General features: G+C 40.6%; 2 protein-coding genes across 4 annotated transcripts in view; one reads left to right on the forward strand and one right to left on the reverse strand.

Annotated features, from left to right (window-relative positions):
• Positions 1-18,368, forward strand: part of LOC129779694 (high affinity cGMP-specific 3',5'-cyclic phosphodiesterase 9A) — a 446,325-nt gene that overhangs the window by 48,721 nt on the left and 379,236 nt on the right. The window lies entirely within an intron of this gene.
• On the reverse strand, positions 4,518-5,384 carry LOC129774529 (uncharacterized). Its single transcript, XM_055778278.1, has one exon. The coding sequence runs from the start codon at positions 5,382-5,384 to the stop codon at positions 4,518-4,520; it is 867 nt and encodes a 288-aa protein (XP_055634253.1).

Raw genomic sequence — 18,368 nt, forward strand, 5'->3', positions numbered from 1 at the left:
TTTCTGCCAAAGATGGCATGTTTTCTGCCACCGCTAGTTTGGGTGTACTTCAGTACTTTGTAGTGTAACCTTTATTGTTAATAACAGCAGCACATCGTTTTGGCATAGAGTTCACAAGTGCTTGGCAGCGAGAAACAGGTATCGCAACCCAAGAATCACGAACTGCAGATCACAAATGATCAACATTTTTCGGCTTAGCTTCAGAAACAGCGCATCTGATATCTCCCCACAGGTTCTCAATCGAGTTCAAGTCTAGAGACTGAGCTGGCCGCTACATGAGCACAATTTTCCTCTCCTTAAACAATGTATTAGCGCGTTTGCTCGTGTGTTTTGGATCGTTGTCCTGTTGCATGACCCATTTTAGTGGCATCTCCTTCTCAGTATAAGGCAACATAATCTCACTAAGTATTTCGATGTAACCATATTGATCCATGATGCCATACCAGGTATGCGGTAAACTGGTCCAACGCCGTTGTAGGAAAAACATCCCCATACCATAATTTTTGCTAACCCGTGCTCTACTGTCTTAATCGTGTACTGCGGTTGATACTCTGTGTTGGGTGGACGTCTCACATACTGACGACGGCCTTTCGATCCAAAGAGAACTATTTTGGATTCATCCGTCCACAAAATATTACGCCATTTTGCTTCGGGCCAATCAATGTGCATTTTAGCAAACTTGAGGCGACTCGTAACATTATGTTTTGTTAACAATGGCACCTTTTGAAAGCTATGTGCATACAATTTGACTTCCGCCAATCGTCTGACTGTAACACCGCTCACAGTTAAGTTCAGTTCATCTTTGATCTTATTAGAAGGGAAAGTTGGATGAGTCCGTGACAGTCTAACTATCTTTCGATCAATTCTTTCAGAAGTGCAACGTTTTCGGATACGAGTTTCAGACTTCTCTTTATATTCTAAAGCATTGCTTATCATTTTGGCAGAACAACCAACTAGTTCCTGTACTTGTCTATAGGTTTGTCCTTCATTTATTAAAGTTTTGATTAAATTGCGCCGCTCCTCAGAACCATGTTTACCGCGACCCTTTTTTTTTACTTTATTTGTTTATTTGGTCAACAGGTAACATTGTACCCCAATGACAAGTAAAATAATATAAATTAACACAGAACACTTCTAAAGTTACACTTATTTGTTTCACGCGTCATATTAAAATTAAAAACGTGGTAACACCTATTGAAGAGACGAGACATACTCCGCATTGGTTCATGCAAACCATAATTCGTTCTAGCAGAAGGGGTACTAAGGAACGTGTGTGTACGAAGGCTGCGACGACGTATATTAATGTCTAAAAAGCCGAGCAAAGTAGAACAATCAGTGTTGCCCTGCAGCAGGTCTGCAATGAAGCAAGCCTTTGCTACGTTGCGTCTCTCATCCAACAACTCCAGTTTAATAAGTAAACAACGGCTCTTGTAACTAGGCAGGTTAAATGGATCCGTCCACCTAAGATGACGTAGAGCAAAGCGGACGAATTTTCTCTGTACTGCCTCAATCCGTTGGTTTTCATTTTGGTAGTAAGGAGACCATATGACCGATGAATATTCCAGGATGGGGCGCACAATAGAACAGTACAGAGCTTTCAGGCAGTAGATATCCCTAAACTTTTTGGCAAAACGAAAGAGAAAACCCAGCTGCGAAGAGGCTTTAGATACGACGAGTGTAATGTGATCCTTGAAGGTAACTTTCGTATCAATCAGGATGCCCAAGTCCTTGATAGTCGATTCTCGCTGTAATTGTACACCTTCCAGACTGTAACCGAAGTGAAAAAGAGAGTGTTTACGTCCAAACGAAATTACCGCGCATTTGGACACGTTTAGTGACATTCTATTACTATGACACCATTTAGTGAATGTTTCTAACTGTTGTTGTAGAAAAACCGCGTCTTGTGGCTGCTCAATCTTATAGAACAGCTTCAGGTCATTTGCATACGAGAGTTTGAGGCAGTTTAGTACGAAGTTGACATCATTCATGTATAGTAGGAATAGAAACGGTCCGAGGTGACTTCCTTGGGGAACACCAGAGCAAGCTGGAAAGGGTTTCGAAACATGGTCTCCAATCTTGACAGACATGTTACGACCACATAGGTAAGATTCCAGCCAGAGTAACAGATCGCCATCCATGCCTAGTTTGTCAAGTTTAGCTATTGCGATTTGATGGTTCATTTTATCGAATGCTGCAGATAAATCCGTGTATATAGCATCCACTTGCTGACGATTTTCTATTTGACGAACTACATAGGAAGTGAAGCAAGTTAGGTTAGTCGTCGTTGAACGTTTTGGCATGAATCCGTGTTGGTCCTCCGATATATAATGCGCGTATCTGTGCACTAACTCGTTAAGAATGATCAATTCAAATAGCTTGGACGTGGCACTTAACGCAGCTATACCGCGGTAATTCGAAACGACCCTTTTTGCACCCTTTCTTGAACACAGGGAAAACAAACGACTGTTTCCAACAGTTCGGAAATACGCCAGAGTTCAGTGAAAGATTAAACACTGTTGCGAGTGGTTTAGCCAGCGAATGCATGCAACGTTTGAGCACAAGTGATGGAATACCGTCAGGGCCACATCCCGTGGAGGACTTCAATTTCTTTCCTGCTGTGCTAACCATATCATCGGTAATTAAAAACTGTAGCAAAGAAGTAGAAAACCGAGGAACGTTTAGAGTGGCAGCTGCTACATCCGCCGGATCGAGTTGTTCGTCAGTAAAGACGTTGCTGAATTGAGAGCGAAACATATCGGCAATGTCAGAAATCGTATCAGCCTCAATCAAACCATTGGACATCGTTGAAGGCAGTCCAGTTTCCTTTCGTTGTTCATTTACGTAGCGCCAGAAAGTTTTGGGGTTATTCTTGATGCGTCTTTCATCATTTCCTCACCAGCTCCGCAAATTGTCCTGATAAGCGTTGTACAGACGATTGTTAAGCTGTTTGTATTCGTTATTTAACTTCAAGTATCTATTCCTCGTAGAATCCGTACGGTATTTGGTGAACCGTTTGAGTGCAGCTCGTTTCATCTTCTTAAGAAATTTGAGATCGGCATTTGTCCAAGCTGGTTTCAACGGCTCGCGTTTGGACTTCAAAGAGACAAATTGGTCGATAGCATAAAGCAGGATACCAGAAATAGTAGAAGCAGCGAGGTTAGCGTCGTAATCTTGGAAAACTTCGTTCCACTGCACACGTAAAAAGAAATCGTTCATGCCATCGAAATCGGCCTTACTGAAATCGTAAAAAACGCTCTCAGTAGTGTCGCAAAAGCGTTGTTGTGGACATATTTTCAATTCCGTTAGTATGGGAGGATGATGTCTACAGATTTTAACGAGCGGTGATGGAGCTTGCATAACCCTAACGTCCTGGCACAGCTCTTGACTAACGAAACACAAATCGAGCAAACGATTGTTTTCGTTTCCGATTCCACCCATCTGTTTGAGTCCAGGAGTGCAGTATGCATCAATCGCGATGTTAATCCAACCGAGGATCGAGAGTTGATCGGATAGAGCGATCCAACCGAATTGTGCTGCCACGATATCGTACCCATGTTATAGTCGCCAATAATTATTATGGTATCTCTAGGTCCCATCTGCGAAATCACCCAGTAGAGCGAGTCAAGATGATTCTCAATCAGATCCGCGTCATTCACTCGATCGGGAAGAATATATACTACACATAGGTAGAGAATAGCGTCAGTCGTGAGAATCGTGATCCATAATTGCTCCACCTTCGACGAGCTTACAGAAGGAATCAGCTGTCGGGATTTGAAACTCGAGCGAACGGCGATCAATACACCACCTCCAGGGCTTTTGGTGCTGTTTGAAGTCGACCGGTTTTGTCGATACACTGAGTATTTGTCGTTAAATAGCTGCATCGTCAACGTGTTGTCTTGCAACCATGTTTCGGAAAGAGCGTAAATATCATAGCACCCGTCACAGAAGGCTGACTGGTACTCGGCGAGAGAACTGTTGATCCCACCAATGTTCTGATAATACATCAGGATGTTGGAGGTTAAAGACGGTGGTGTTGCGGTCAGCGCAGAGACGACGATTCTCGACTATGCTGGACGGCTTGGGAGTTTCCATCATTCTGTTTTGCGTGCAATCCGCTGACGATGACGAAGTAACACTGTTAATGGAACAGATTTCAGGAAGCGAAGAAACGGTACTGTTATCATACTTGCCTGAGGTAGCAAGTTGAAAGACTCCCTCACCAGCTCCGAACACAGGAACGGAATGTCTCGGATGGCAGGAACGGTCAGCGGAGTGACGACGGCAGTGCTCGACTGTGCCGAGCGGCTTGGGAGCTTCCATCAAGCTGTTTTGCGTGCATTCCGTTGAGAGTGACCACCGGAGACTGGATGGACGATGCTTATATGGTATTGTCATTTTGCCTGTGCTGATAGGCTGGAAGACCCCTTTTCCATGCTCAAACACAGGTCCGGGACGACTGTTGACAGTTGGCGGGAATAACACGACTGTGATGGAGGGATAGGGGCCTTCCGAATGGCTTAAACTGTTGCGTCCCGGGCTGGAGTAAACTGGCTCAAATCCCGGATCGGCGCTATCGGCGATGAAACTGTTTCTGGTGGCAGCAACGGCGTGGTAGACCTTTTGTACTTCGGAGAAACTTGAAATTTTTGGGAACCGTAGTCTACGAATTCCCGAAACAGCAACCCTTCAGGCCATGTGGATGGATCTAAAGCTTTATCTTTGAACGATTGGTCGAGCCCAATTTTGAAGGATAAGAATGTAAGTGAAACCAACTCTCTTCCTTTTGGGACAAGCTTTACCACGGAAATATTATCCGCAGTCCCGATATTGGCTTTAACCATAGCAGAAACCGATTCTACGGTGACGTCAGGACGAATTTTTGAAAGGTATAACCAGAATTTCCGACCTGCATCTTTATTGCAGATAGGCACTGACACAACATTTGCCAACGGCTTTTTGCGTCCTATTTGGCAACTGTCAGAAGCACGCATGGTGAAATCGATCTCACGAGGGCGTTTTATCGCTCTGCGCTGTTCAGGCGCTGGCCAGTGCAAGCTTGTAGCGGGTGAAAATTGGGTAACAGGCTTAGAGTGCAGTTGCTTTATTTCGGAACGCAGCTCTGTAATCGCAGTCGTGAGCGTGCAAAGACGAGATGTTTCATCAGCCTGGCGCGATAGAACGCGAAAATGAGAATTTTCGAATAGCTCAGCGCATTGATCACACATCCAAAAAAGGTTATTTCTGTTCGCTGCGAAGTACGACTGCAGTGCGAGGGTAACACCAGAGCAGGCATTCATATGAAAAGCCGCACCGCAATACCCACGGCAAACGACGAAATCGATGCCCGAAATTGCATTTGAGCACTTAGCGCAGTTTTTCGTCATTGTGATGCGCCTTTGGGTAGGCAATACAATACGCGTTCAAGTCGGTTGGATGCAAGAAGTAGTTAAGTGGCGTGCAATTTGCTTAAGTTTTATCCCGGTAGATGGCGCTTCAAAAGAAAAAATCGGCGTGGAGAGTAGTACGGCTTTACTGTTTTTCGTCACCAACAAAAGCACAACACTCGCGAGACGAGATATTTTACCACAACGGAAAGATTTCGAATTACACACGAACCGATTCAACAACGAAACACTGACATACAGTAATAGCTCGGATAAAATATTTAAGACATAAAAAAACACGATAATCAACGGAAAAAATCACGACCGAAAAAAAAACCACTTGTACACAAAAGCAGTGATGCAATACAAACAAAAAATACATGTTATCTTGTGATTATTTTAAAATTATATAAGCATATAAACACTTGCCGATTCTCGAAACGACAAAACTTGACGGAATCTTCGAACGAAAACATACTTTGATTGAAATCGTACTTCACTGCTATTATTTTGAACCGCGCGAAAAGGACGCAGCCAGAAGTTTCGAAGAAGATATACACTGAACCAAATATTATGGTTATAAATAATATGAGTTTTAAACGAGAAAAACTACCTTCGTATATTCATATGGTTAGTTGACAACATCAAGGGTATGTATGCGAGTAGAGATAAAAAAATAAGCTGCTATTATTTTGAACACAACTGTACGTTCGGTTGAATTTAATTTTTTTATTATCATTGGCAACACTGTATAATTGACTGAAAAATTATTTTTACAAGTTTTGTAATTTGCAGTCGGTTGATTTCATTCGGATTCAACAGAAAAGTAGTCCTGAATCGAACCCGAATTTATTATTATCGTTGCCCGCTTATTTCTCTAGCGCACCGACAGTTGAATTTGGGCCCAGCAAGAAATTTGACTGAATCGCCCTGGGCGACTTTGTTCGAAACACATTTGAGATGCTTTTCGGTATAGAAAGTTCATCCAAATACCTTGTAACTCATGGTCATCCTGAAGGCATATTGAAAAAATATGGATATAAAGTTTTCTGACACGCACACACGCACACACACGTGAATATTAAAATTTGAGAGCAGCTTGAAGAAGGATTTTGATTTGGTTTCAAAGATTTGAAAACTAAATTTTCAAAACTTGAAGTTAACAGGTACATTTAAGTACCTTCAACTCAGTAGCGAAAAGTATAGTTTCAACATCCGGAAGATGAATTCCATACGTTTCGATTTTTTTTTTATCCAAAATATATATTTTTATTAAGGCTCATATGGCGTCAACCTGACGGGGCCGGGAGTTCAATATTTCGACAATGTTTGCCTTATAACTATGTTAGTAATATGTAACCGATTACTCGCGGTTGGCTCGAGGTTAGTATTACAAGTGTTTTCGTAATTGTGATGTTGCTGTCTTCAATGATCTGTACCTGTGCCCGACACGGGATACTTCCTATTGGGATGCAGCTGACCATTAATCAGCAACGCCCCCCTAGTCTGTACCCCATATCTAGCGTGGTGCGTCTTCTCGAGGAATCCAGGATAGAATGGTCTATCTATACTCTCTCGGTAGTCGGTTGCACGTTTTTTTTCTTACAGGATATTATGTTATTAAAAACAATTGGTTTACATCATCAATTCACTGAACTTATTGAAATACAGGGACAACACTACAGCAACATGATTTCCATTACCTGAACTTCAAATACATACAGACAAAAAAAACCACCTCCATCACCATCCGACTTGGGTTATGGAAAATTTCCCGGATGCGAGGTAAACTTTTCTATTTATTCACGACCACTCTCTCCCCCATCCATCCCACGACTAATCAAACAACGACATATTCAAAGTGCTGTCCATGCTGTTTGCTTGCGCTATTTTTAGTCTTCTCCACAGCGATTTGCGGTCAGAAGGTAAATTGTCCCAATCACAAATATTATCCCAAACCATCCAAGATCTCGGCCAGTGCCAAGAAAGGTTTCTTCCTCCGATCGACCTTGAATAAATGGGAAAGTTTCTTTCCCCTCGTCGAGGATGGAAGAGTATGCACGTGATAAACGTGATGAAAATTGTACTGCTGTTTTGACCAAGTCAGTATATCGTGTGACATTTGCATTCTGCGATTAAAATGCTGTTTGTTAGCTTTAATTTTCAGTCATCACCTTTCAAGATTCTCCCCTGCCCAATCGAATGAATGAAAGCACACCGAATTATCATTATGTAAACTATAAAACCAGCAGTCATCGGTCAGTTCTGCCCTCGATAAAGAATTTACAAGTCCCAAGGCAAACAGCAAACATTTTCCTATTGATTGAAGTATTTGCTACACTGCTCAACATGTCTCACTCATTTCCCTCCCTTCAGTTGAGTGGACGTCCGCGTATTTCTTACCCAAGCTTCACCACATATGCAATGTGTTGAAAAAATTTCAAACTTTCGCGCAACAATTGCAACGCAAATTAACCACAACAAATATTGCCACTGCAGCATCCAGCAAGCGCGAGTGGACCATCTCAGCTGGAGCTCCGCGCTTACGTAATCCCGTCGGCGATCGGCCGGACGTTTAGACGAAAGTTAATGATATTGATGAGAAATGGGGTGAAGAAACCACAAAATAAATAGATCGCCACCATCATCATCAAAACATAAGCCCCGCGTCACGTGATCCCGATTCTTTCGCTCGCCGCTAGATGAAACTGTTTACTTTGGAAAGTGTTTCTAACCGAAAAGGTCGGCGTTGTGGCGGGGATCCGGTCGGGGAGCGATAGGTTAATTTCGCCGCGCCAAAGTCTGACTTCGAGTTAGTTTTTTGAGTCAACGCAAGCAACTGGCAAAGCAGCGCGGGCCAATAGTAATGTCGCAAATGATGATTAACTGTCAATTTGACCATACGCACAGTTTGAGCTAAATGATTTGAAACGCGCTTTGATGTTGACTCGGAAATAGAAAAAAATTGCGAAGATTCTTTGGCTCTCACAGCTTTACAGCAACCGAACAACGCACTTTCTCGTTCGTTATCTTTCTCCAAAAATGTGCGAAAAAAACTTTTCAAAGCAATAGAAGAGTGTGATAATCTTCTATATACCTCTATATATATAAATATATATATATATATATATATATATATATATATATATATATATATATATATACTAGCTAACCCGGCAAACTTCGTCCCACCCATTTACTTGATGAATTCTCGAGTAATGCAGAAATTTGTGTTTTATTTGTATGGCAGCCACCCCTAAGAGAGGGGGGAGGGGTATCTAACCACCATAGAAACATTCATTGCACCCTAAAACCTCCAGATGCCTCATTTGGTTGCATTTGCTTGAATAATTATCGATTAATGTAGAAATTTGTGTTTCATTTGTATGGCAGCCCCCCTTAGAGGGGGGGGGGGGTTTTGGAGTGTCTAACCACCATACAATCATTTATTGCACCCTAAAACCTCCACATGCCAAATTTGGTTTCATTTGCTTGATTAATTCTCGAGTAATGCAGAAATTTGTGTTTCATTTGTATGGCAGCCCCCCCTTTTAGTGGGGGAAGGACTGTCTAACCATCATAGAAACATTTATTGCACCCTAAAACTTTCACATGCCAACTTTGGTTTCGTGTGCTTGGTTAATTTCCGAGTAATGCAGAAATTTGTGTTTCATTTGTATGGCAGCCCCCCCTTAGAGAGGGGGGAGGGGTCTCAAAATATCACGAAAACCTTCCCCGGCCCCAAAAACCCCTACATACCAATTTTCATGTCGATCGGTTCAGTAGTTTCCGAGTCTATAAGAATTAGACAGACAGACAGACATCACTCCATTTATATATATATATATATATATATATATATATATATATATATATATATATATATATATATATATATATATATATATACATATATATATATATATATATATATATATATATATATATATATATATATATATATATATATATATATATATATATATATATATATATATATATATATATATATATATATATATATATATATATATATATATATATATAAATGGATTTCTGTCTGTCTGTACTCGAAAATTAATCAAGCAAATAGCAAATATAACCAAATTTGACATGTGGAGGTTTTATTTTTTTTTTTTTATCTTCGCTTATTTTTCGTCGGCCTATTTCCGCCACTTTAGTGCCAATCACCGACATCAGGGAGGCGACTCCACCTGTTCCTACCTATCAGACTCAACAACTCATGAGCCGGGCCAACTTCTTTTACTTCCGCTCCGAAGGAAGACGTAACCAGAGATTTTTCGCCTCAGAAAATCCCAACGACGCCAGCTGGGATTGAACCCAGGCCGATCGGATTGTGAGGCTGTTACGCTAACCATACAACCACTGGCGCCGTCATGTGGAGGTTTTAGGAGGCAATAAATGTTTCTAAAATGGTTCTGAATAACTCGAGAACTAATCAAGCAAATGTAATCAAATTTGGCATATAGAGGTTTTAGAGATTGATAAACGTTTCTATAATAGTTCGACACTCCTCCCCCCTCTCCAAGGGGAGGCTGCCATACAAATGAAACACAAATGTTTGCGCTAACGAAATTGATTTTCGTTCGAAAATGGAAATGGATTTTAATGTGATAATTGCTATATCGTCTTCTATCTATATAAATAAAAATGGATTCGAATGTGTTGATAAGAGCAAAACTCGAGAGAGGAATTGTCTGATTTAGGGGTGTCTTTATCCTATCATATTTTCGGTATTAAACATTTATTCGATGTAACGGAGAAACATTTTTCAACCACTTGCAAGGTTGAAAAATCTTGAACGAGAATTGTTTCTGAAAATAATCTGATATTATAATGACGAGTTTTGGTAGAAGTACTAGGAATTTTATAGTAAAAGGTAATTTTGAAGATTTTTTTTTTTAGGCTGACCCTGCCTAATCTTGTCCTTGACCTTGTCTTCTATATATATAAAAATAGATTTCTGTCTGTCTGTCTGGCTGATTCTTATGGACTCTGAAACTACTGAACCGATCGCCATGAAAATTGATATGTAGGGGTTTTTGGGGCCGGGGAAGGTTTTCGTGATAGTTTGAGACCCCTCCCCCTCTCTAAGGGGGGTTTGCCATACAAATAAAACTCAAATTTCTGCATTACTCGAGAATTAATGAAGTAAATGAAACCAAATTAGGCATATGGAGGTTTTAGGGTGCAATAAATGATTGTATGGTGGTTAGACACTCCACCCCCCTCTCTAAGGGGGTGGCCATACAAATGACACACAAATTTCTACATTAATCGAGAATTATTCAAGCAAATGCAACCAAATGAGGCATCTGGAGGTTTTAGGGTGCAATAAATGTTTCTATGGTGGTTCGACACTTCTCCCCCCTCTCTTTGGATTGACTCGAGTATTAATCAAGCAAACCAAACAAAATTTGGCATGTGGAGGTTTAAGGATGCAATAAATATTTCTATAGTAGTTCGACACTCCTACCCCTCTCTTTGGGTGGGCTGTCATACAAATGAAAAACAAATTTCTGCATAACTCGAAAACTATTGGAGCAAATGGAGCCAAATTTGGCATGTGAATATTTTAGGGGGCACGAAACATTTCTAGGGTGAATAGACACTCCTCGCCCCCTCTCTAAGAGGACGAAAGTGGAGGGGTCTGTCTTTATTTTATCATATTTTCTGTATCAAACATTTATTCCATGTAACGGAGAAACATGTTATTTGCAAGTGGTTGAAAAATCGTGAACGAGAATTGTGTCTGACAATAATCTGATATTATAATGATGAGTTTTAGTAGAAGTACTAGGAATTTTTTAGTTAAAGGTATGTCGCCGCTAGCTGCTATCAGCTGTTAGTGTTCGTTCACTTTTCTTCCCCCAGCGGTAAAGCGACATATAAATATGCTGCCGTGCCGTTGACCGAGCGGGGGATCAGATTACAATGAGCTGATTCATTACGCGCGCTAGCGAGTATGAATGTAAGTCGGTTGGGCTAGGATCAGCAATTAGATTTCGTCGCGGTTTAACCTAACCAGTGACTGAAAGTGAATTAACGCATAGAGCGTATAAGCATAAATACATTTTCCATATAGCATATAAATACATACCGAATTCGATCACCCTTTGCTTCCCTGGTGACAATAAATTATTGAATGGAAATTATGACTTCTTTCACACTGGGAAGCAAAGGGTTTTCAATTCACTGACGGATTAATAATTTAGTATTTAAGAAAACCCAAACCCTGTAAATAGTTAGTATCAATAAAATATCATCAGAGAACAAGTATCGAAACGTTCGGGTCCTCAATCATCCGAAAAAGGTTTTCCTCCGGCGTGAGGAAGTTACTACGTTGGAACTTTCACTTCGCTTACAATCCAAAGTAACTCTGTTTCATTTGTACTGCAAGTGGGACATAGCAACTTAAAAACTTGGAATTAGAGTTGGCCTGTACTGCAGGACGATTCTAACCAATCACTTCCTTGCAAGAAGTTACGATATTGAAATTCTCGTTACGCGGGGTTTTCACGTTCTAACTTCTGGTTAAGTCTTGGACGGTCTGTTCTGCAGAACGTCGAACACTGACCAGCAACCAAAGAAAATTCGCGTCGTAAGATCGGTGTGTTCGATCGCCGATAGGTAAATTCAAAGGGGTCGTTTAGAAGATTGTAGCGGACCGGGTTTCAAAAGACAACCCGGAACCTACGGCCAGCTCGAAGAAGGCTAAGATATTAGCGTTTCTACCCGTCCTCTCTTAAGCGATTGGCTTAAGCGCCACCTCTTTCGAGGACCAATCGCCGTGTTCGATTGCCCAGCTAGAGACCTGACACGCAGGCCTAAATTGTGTCCTTTTATAAGGATCGGAGAACGGTCGAGCTGTATCAATTCCAGTCAGCGAAGGCTGACAGAAGACACCCGCAGAAAGCTCCAAGAAAATTACCAAACACCTGAGAATCACCCTAAGATCGACGGAAAACCTCTACAGGGTTTTCTCATCATAGGCAATGTTCAACAACAATCCACCAGACTGGCACGGCCATCTGGGAAACAAAAATGTTGACGACAAGAATTCCAGACATTACCCTCGATACACGGATAACGTGAAATTTTTATGAAATAAAAATTAACAATCACAGGCTCACATTTATACTAACGACTTTTATTCCTAACATACGACATGACGAAAAACTTTCTAAATGGACTACCGATTTACATTTATATAATTTATTTGTACATTTACTTTTGCTTAAACTATGGGGACATCACATGTGCACATGGACAAAACTATACAATACAGGGTACCTGGGGAGTGCGGTGAGGACACAAATTTCCTCACCGACTCCTTCTGCTTCTGGAGAATCCGCCGCAAGGTAGCTTCCAGCGGGTCCGTTGAAGGCGCGAGGGTACGGCGCAGCCTTTTCTCCGACGTGTTGGGTTCGCCGGGTTTCGCCAAGAAAGGAATTTCCCTAACAGTGTAAGCCAACGGAATATCGTTAGCATATTATAGTCCGTTAATTGCACAAATTTACCTGTTGTTTTATTAGCTCTTTTAAATTAATTGAGCGTTTATTTGTTTAATTAAGAACAATGATCACACTGAAACAATTCGAATTTATTATCACAAAGACTCCACGTTATAAAGAAAACTTACAATTAACCGTTCGCGAACAAAACGCACAATGGTTCCGCGATGTCGGACAGTTTTAAGTAAAATGGTCGAAGAACATTGTAGTCCTCAGATAAACCGCAGGGTATCTCGCGATTCAGAGCTCAAGCTCAGCCGAAGATAATTTCCCCAAAGCATCCCCTTGTGTGCATCTTGCTTCAACTAACCGTCCTTGAATACAACCTTCTCATTCCCCTCCCCAAACTCAAGGCCACGAAAGTAAGCGCTGCGCGAACAGACACTCATTGGCCGAACAACTTTGGCGATTGAGCTTTCGCCCAGCTCCAGGGAGGTGGGATGGGAAATCTAAGCTCTTAAGTATACTTTCTGGAGTATCTTTTAGTTTACTTTCGGTTGTGACTTAGTATAGGTACACTGTAAATGTTTCAGTGTGAGTGTTTGAATTTAAATTTTTATATTTGAATAATTACTAACTATCCTAACCAATAAATAAATAAATAAGTATATAAATAAATAAATAAATAAATAAATAAATAAATAATTATAAATACACAAAAATATTGTAAATGAACAAATTTAGAAATAAATAAACAACACTCAATAAATATGCACACCAATAATAAATAAGTAAATAAATAATCCAAAAATATCACATGATGAAAACAGTTGTGGCAACTGTTACAAGATCTATCAATGAACAGTTCTACGATTGGATTCATGAACTTGCGCTTAGTAAGAAAACGTGAATATTTGAAGGTATTGATAACAAAAACAAATTTTGGGTGGGACGAAGTTTGCCGGGTCAGCTAGTCTTTATATATAAAAGAAGGATTTTGCCACGTACGTGTAAAATATCATCACTTTGGAAAATATATGAGATGATTAGAAAAATTAGAAAAAAATGACTATGCATATATAAAAGAAGGATATTTAAAATAAAGAAGGAAAATTCGAAAATAAGAGGAACGCATATGTATGTTTCGCTGTGAAAATCATCATTCAAAACAATTTTACAGATCTGTACGATAACATACAAACTCTCTTGAAATATATTCGTTATTTTTACCAACCAAAATATTCTCTAAAAATAAATTATATTGCAGAACAACGTTTGCCGGGTCGGCTAGTATTTTATAGAATCACTCATTAGTTCTTTACCGAATTCAAAATCCGAAGCAAAGGCATTCTACTTGGTTTCTTGGTTACGAGAAAAATATTTCTTGGCGTTACAAATCTAGATCTACGGAACTTGGACAACCGGAACAGAAGAAGGAAGAAACTTCGAGACAATTTACCCCTCCAAGTCCATGTTGTACACACACGTGTGCTATTTCCTGCAAGCGGCCACTTTTGTACCGAAGTGTGAAAAAAAAAACGCGAAGGGGCGAGAAAAATAAAATCGATGATGTTTAATTAAGACTAATTAGATATCCTATTCTATTTACGCTCGTATCCTCCTCCGGCTAGGACAGGACAGTGGACAATCAGTGGTTGACGAGAACTGTAATTGTGGCTATTGGGAAAATAAAATCCGAGTTCGTATACAGAGAATCAACAATTCAATTTTAATTAAATTATAATATACCCCTTGTTTTAATCAGTGACTGTCATTACTGGCTGCAATTCGCAATCGTGATTATTTTCCTCTCTCCCTATCGATCTTTGCCAGTTTTTTTTCCTTCCCTGGGGCGCAACATTGGAAGCCCATCGCACACTGGCCATCACTTGTGCGACCTCGCTGGCCAGCCAGCAGCCATTTTATTGATTTAATGTAACAGCGCGAGACAATTATCCTCTCGCTGCAGCCAGAGGCAAACAGTTTAACGACGACGTCCAGAGTGCGTGGGCGGACAGTGCAGTGGTCGAGCAGCAGCAGTGCGGGTTAAGCAGCGAAACCGTTCCAAAATGCTCGCTGATCCCGCTTTGAACCATTGAGTCTCTAATGTGCATAAAGACAGTAGTAATTATGATAATGGCGGCACGATTCAATGACCTGCGATGGCGCGATGTCATGAAATGAGATCCGCGCCTCATTCGTCGTGAACGCCCAGGCCCCGGCAGTTTGTGTAATGGGATGTAAAAATGAGTTCGTTGACTATCCAGCCCATCCCCGATTGTTGTCTAGTTAGACGGTTTCGAATATGCTATCGCCGTTCGATCCGATGCTGCATACCAAGTGATAGAATTCGTGGAGCAAGTCCAAAAAAAAAACATCGATAAAATAAACCACCCTAAGTGTTGCTATTTTCGACCGTACCGTATTGCTCGATTTTGTGTCACTGTAATTAAAGCAAATAGTTTTCCGGCAGCCACAGGACTGAGAGAGGGAGAAGGTAGAGTAGAAAAGCGAGAACACATACCGACCGACCGAACGAGATCCGGCCAGGATTTAAAGCATCCAATCGATGGTCCAGACTCTGGCGTCGGTCAGTGATAGACGCGCTACAAAACCACAAACCAATTGTGGTTTGAAATGGAAAGAGCATCCATACGGACGAGAAAGTATCTGACGCGCGGTTGTTTGAAGCTGGGTACAGAAATCGTTTCCAATCACACAGGAATTTTGTGATAGCGATATACTCTGCAACGAGAAACGAGTACTGATCCTATTTTGATAGAGCGAAAGTTTAAATGAATTTTCAGCGAGTAGCGTCAAATTTCAAAACAACCGAGGCCTGTTTTTCTATCCGGTGGTAGTTGCTGCATCGGTATGGTTCAAATTGGATTCTCCTGCGGAATCCTTTTCACTGACGGAGGGAATCCATGGTAACCTAAATCGCTTCCTACATCGGGTGTGAGGCGGAACGAATGCGAATCCACAAAAGCGGTCGAACGCTTTGCGGTTAGATTTAAGTATATTAGAATTAGTTGTGAAACGGAGTGAAGTATTCCAATGTCCATAGTTCGGGTACTGGTCGTTGGATTATCAGTCTTTATTTGCTTATCTGTCCGGTTGCTTATGGAGCTCTAAACGTTGGTTCACCACTTTAATTTAATATTTATTTGTATCATAGCTGTGGTGCAGATCCAGTGATAAAATAGTTTTCTAATTTTGTTCAATTTTTTGATTCTGGTATTTACCATTGTTCATTTAACGCTTAGCTTCTAAGCGAATCATTGTAATATGTTTTCTTATGTTTAGTATAGAATGGTTATGATCAGTTGCAGACCGATCTGGCATCATCTTATGCTATAATTATGATTATGCTTTCAAAAAGTAATAGTAATTTTTTGTAGAAGATAAGAAAGACATCTTTATTATCTTTGAATCAAATTGAAACTCCTCTACAGAGACAGTTCAAATCGATCAGACACGTATTATTTTGATGGGCTATAACATCGGATGACTCTTTGCCAACTAAAACATGGTTTCCGGACGAAGTGTGCTCGCACAAGTTTTTCGGATGTTGAACGCACTCGAAGACCAAAAGAGGTGGCAACTCGACAAATGATACAAGAAATCCATGGAGACACTAATAATCGATTAAAAATCAGATCTTGTTATATTTCGACAATAATTCTCGCAAATAGAAATAAAAATGTGGAATAATCGAGGGATGAAGAGTATTGTGTAAAAGAGATACTGTGGTCTAAAAATTTCAAAAATTGAAAACGGAATTTTAAATTGCGTTTTTTTCTCACCGCTGGAAAATGCATATTCAAATATATTAGGTGTACCGGTAAATTTCTTCTGTTTTACATCAGATGGCGCAACTTGATTATTATTCCAATGAATCAAATTTCCAGACATTCGTTGGAAGGCTGCTGTCATTGCGCGTCTTTTTCTGTATATCTCAAAAAGTTGAAACCTAAACAACATAGAGTGGCGGACAAAAAGGCATCGGTTCCGCCTGAGGGTTTTGTCATCAGGAATAATATCATGCTCTGGTTTCGTTCAGAATTCGACTGTTCTCCGTTTATTCAATTCACATAGTTTTATCAATTCTTACATTATTGTTTCTTTATCCTAAGTTAGTAAGAGAAATAAGCATAAACATAAACATAGAAGTTTGGTTTGTTTGGTGCGCGCTTGTTGTGTTTATTCGAGTATACGCGCACGGTCATAAAGTGGGACTCACAGTCATTGTTCCGCCTTAATCAGTATGTCGATTGAAGCAGAATAATGTTAGTAAGCACATGTCTAGGAAATGAACTGATTTCGTTGTATAATGTTTATGCGTAAAAGTCCAACAAAGTCATAAAGTCATAAATGGTAGTCGGATGACTCATGTGTATGCTACAATAGTTTTTTGCCATTTCGAATATGTCGAATTTTGTACCAACGAAAGTGTTTTTGCGGGGAGTGTTCATTACTTCAGTATGAAGAAAAAAGCTGCGGAAAGTCATCGCATTTTGGTAGAAGTTTCTGATGACCATACTCCGTCTGAGCGAACGTGTCAGACGTGGTTTGCACGGTTTAATAGTGGTAATTTTGACGTGGAAGACGAAGAACGTTCCGGACCTCCAAAAAAGTATGAAGATGAAGAATTAGAGGCTTTACTCGATCAAGATTCGTCACAAACGCAACAAGAACATGCAGATACACTAGGAGTAGCTCAGCAGACCATATCCGATCGTTTAAGAGCAATGATAATGATTCGAAAGATAGGACATTGGGTTCCGTATGAATTGAAGCTACGAGACGTCGAACGCCGTTTTTTCACGTGCGAACAACTGTTCCGACGGCATAAAAGAAAGGGTTTTTTGCATCGAATCGTTACTGGCGATGAAAAGTGGGTCCATTACGACAATCCTAAACGTCGGCCAACGTATGGATACCCCGGCCATGTATCAACATCGACGGCCGGGCGGAATATTCACGGCCAGAAGGTTATGCTGTCTATGGGATCACCTGAGTGTGGTGTACTATGAGCTGCTAGAACCGAATAAAACCATTACGGGGGACCTCTACCGACGACAATTGATGCGTTTGAGCCGTGCACTGAAGGAAAAACGGCCACAATGCGAGCAAAGACACGATAAAGTTATTTTGCAGCACGACAATGCTCGGCCGCATGTCGCGAAACCGGTCAAAACATACTTGGAAACGCTGAAATGGGAGGTCCTACCCCACCCGCCGTATTCTCCAGACATTGCCCCGTCCGATTACTACCTTTTCGATCGATGCAACATGGCCTGGTTGACCAGCATTTCTCCAATTTTGATGATGTCAAAAATTGTGTGATAATGGATGTAACTGTCCATTTCAACCCCACCAGTGCAATTATTTGAATAATTTAAATTTACCACTTACGGAAGAATTTACTTTTCCGTACATACCTAATATCGCTTCTCTGTCAACTCACAAACCGAAATATAACCATCAATTATGCAATTAAATCACT

Source organism: Toxorhynchites rutilus, chromosome 3, assembly GCF_029784135.1.
Source record: "Toxorhynchites rutilus septentrionalis strain SRP chromosome 3, ASM2978413v1, whole genome shotgun sequence".
In the NCBI taxonomy this organism is placed as follows: Eukaryota; Metazoa; Arthropoda; class Insecta; order Diptera; family Culicidae; genus Toxorhynchites; species Toxorhynchites rutilus.

Excerpts from the sequence above, each read along its gene's own strand:
- LOC129774529 (XM_055778278.1), bottom strand. The coding sequence starts at position 5,384 with ATGACGAAAAACTGCGCTAAGTGCTCAAATGCAATTTCGGGCATCGAT.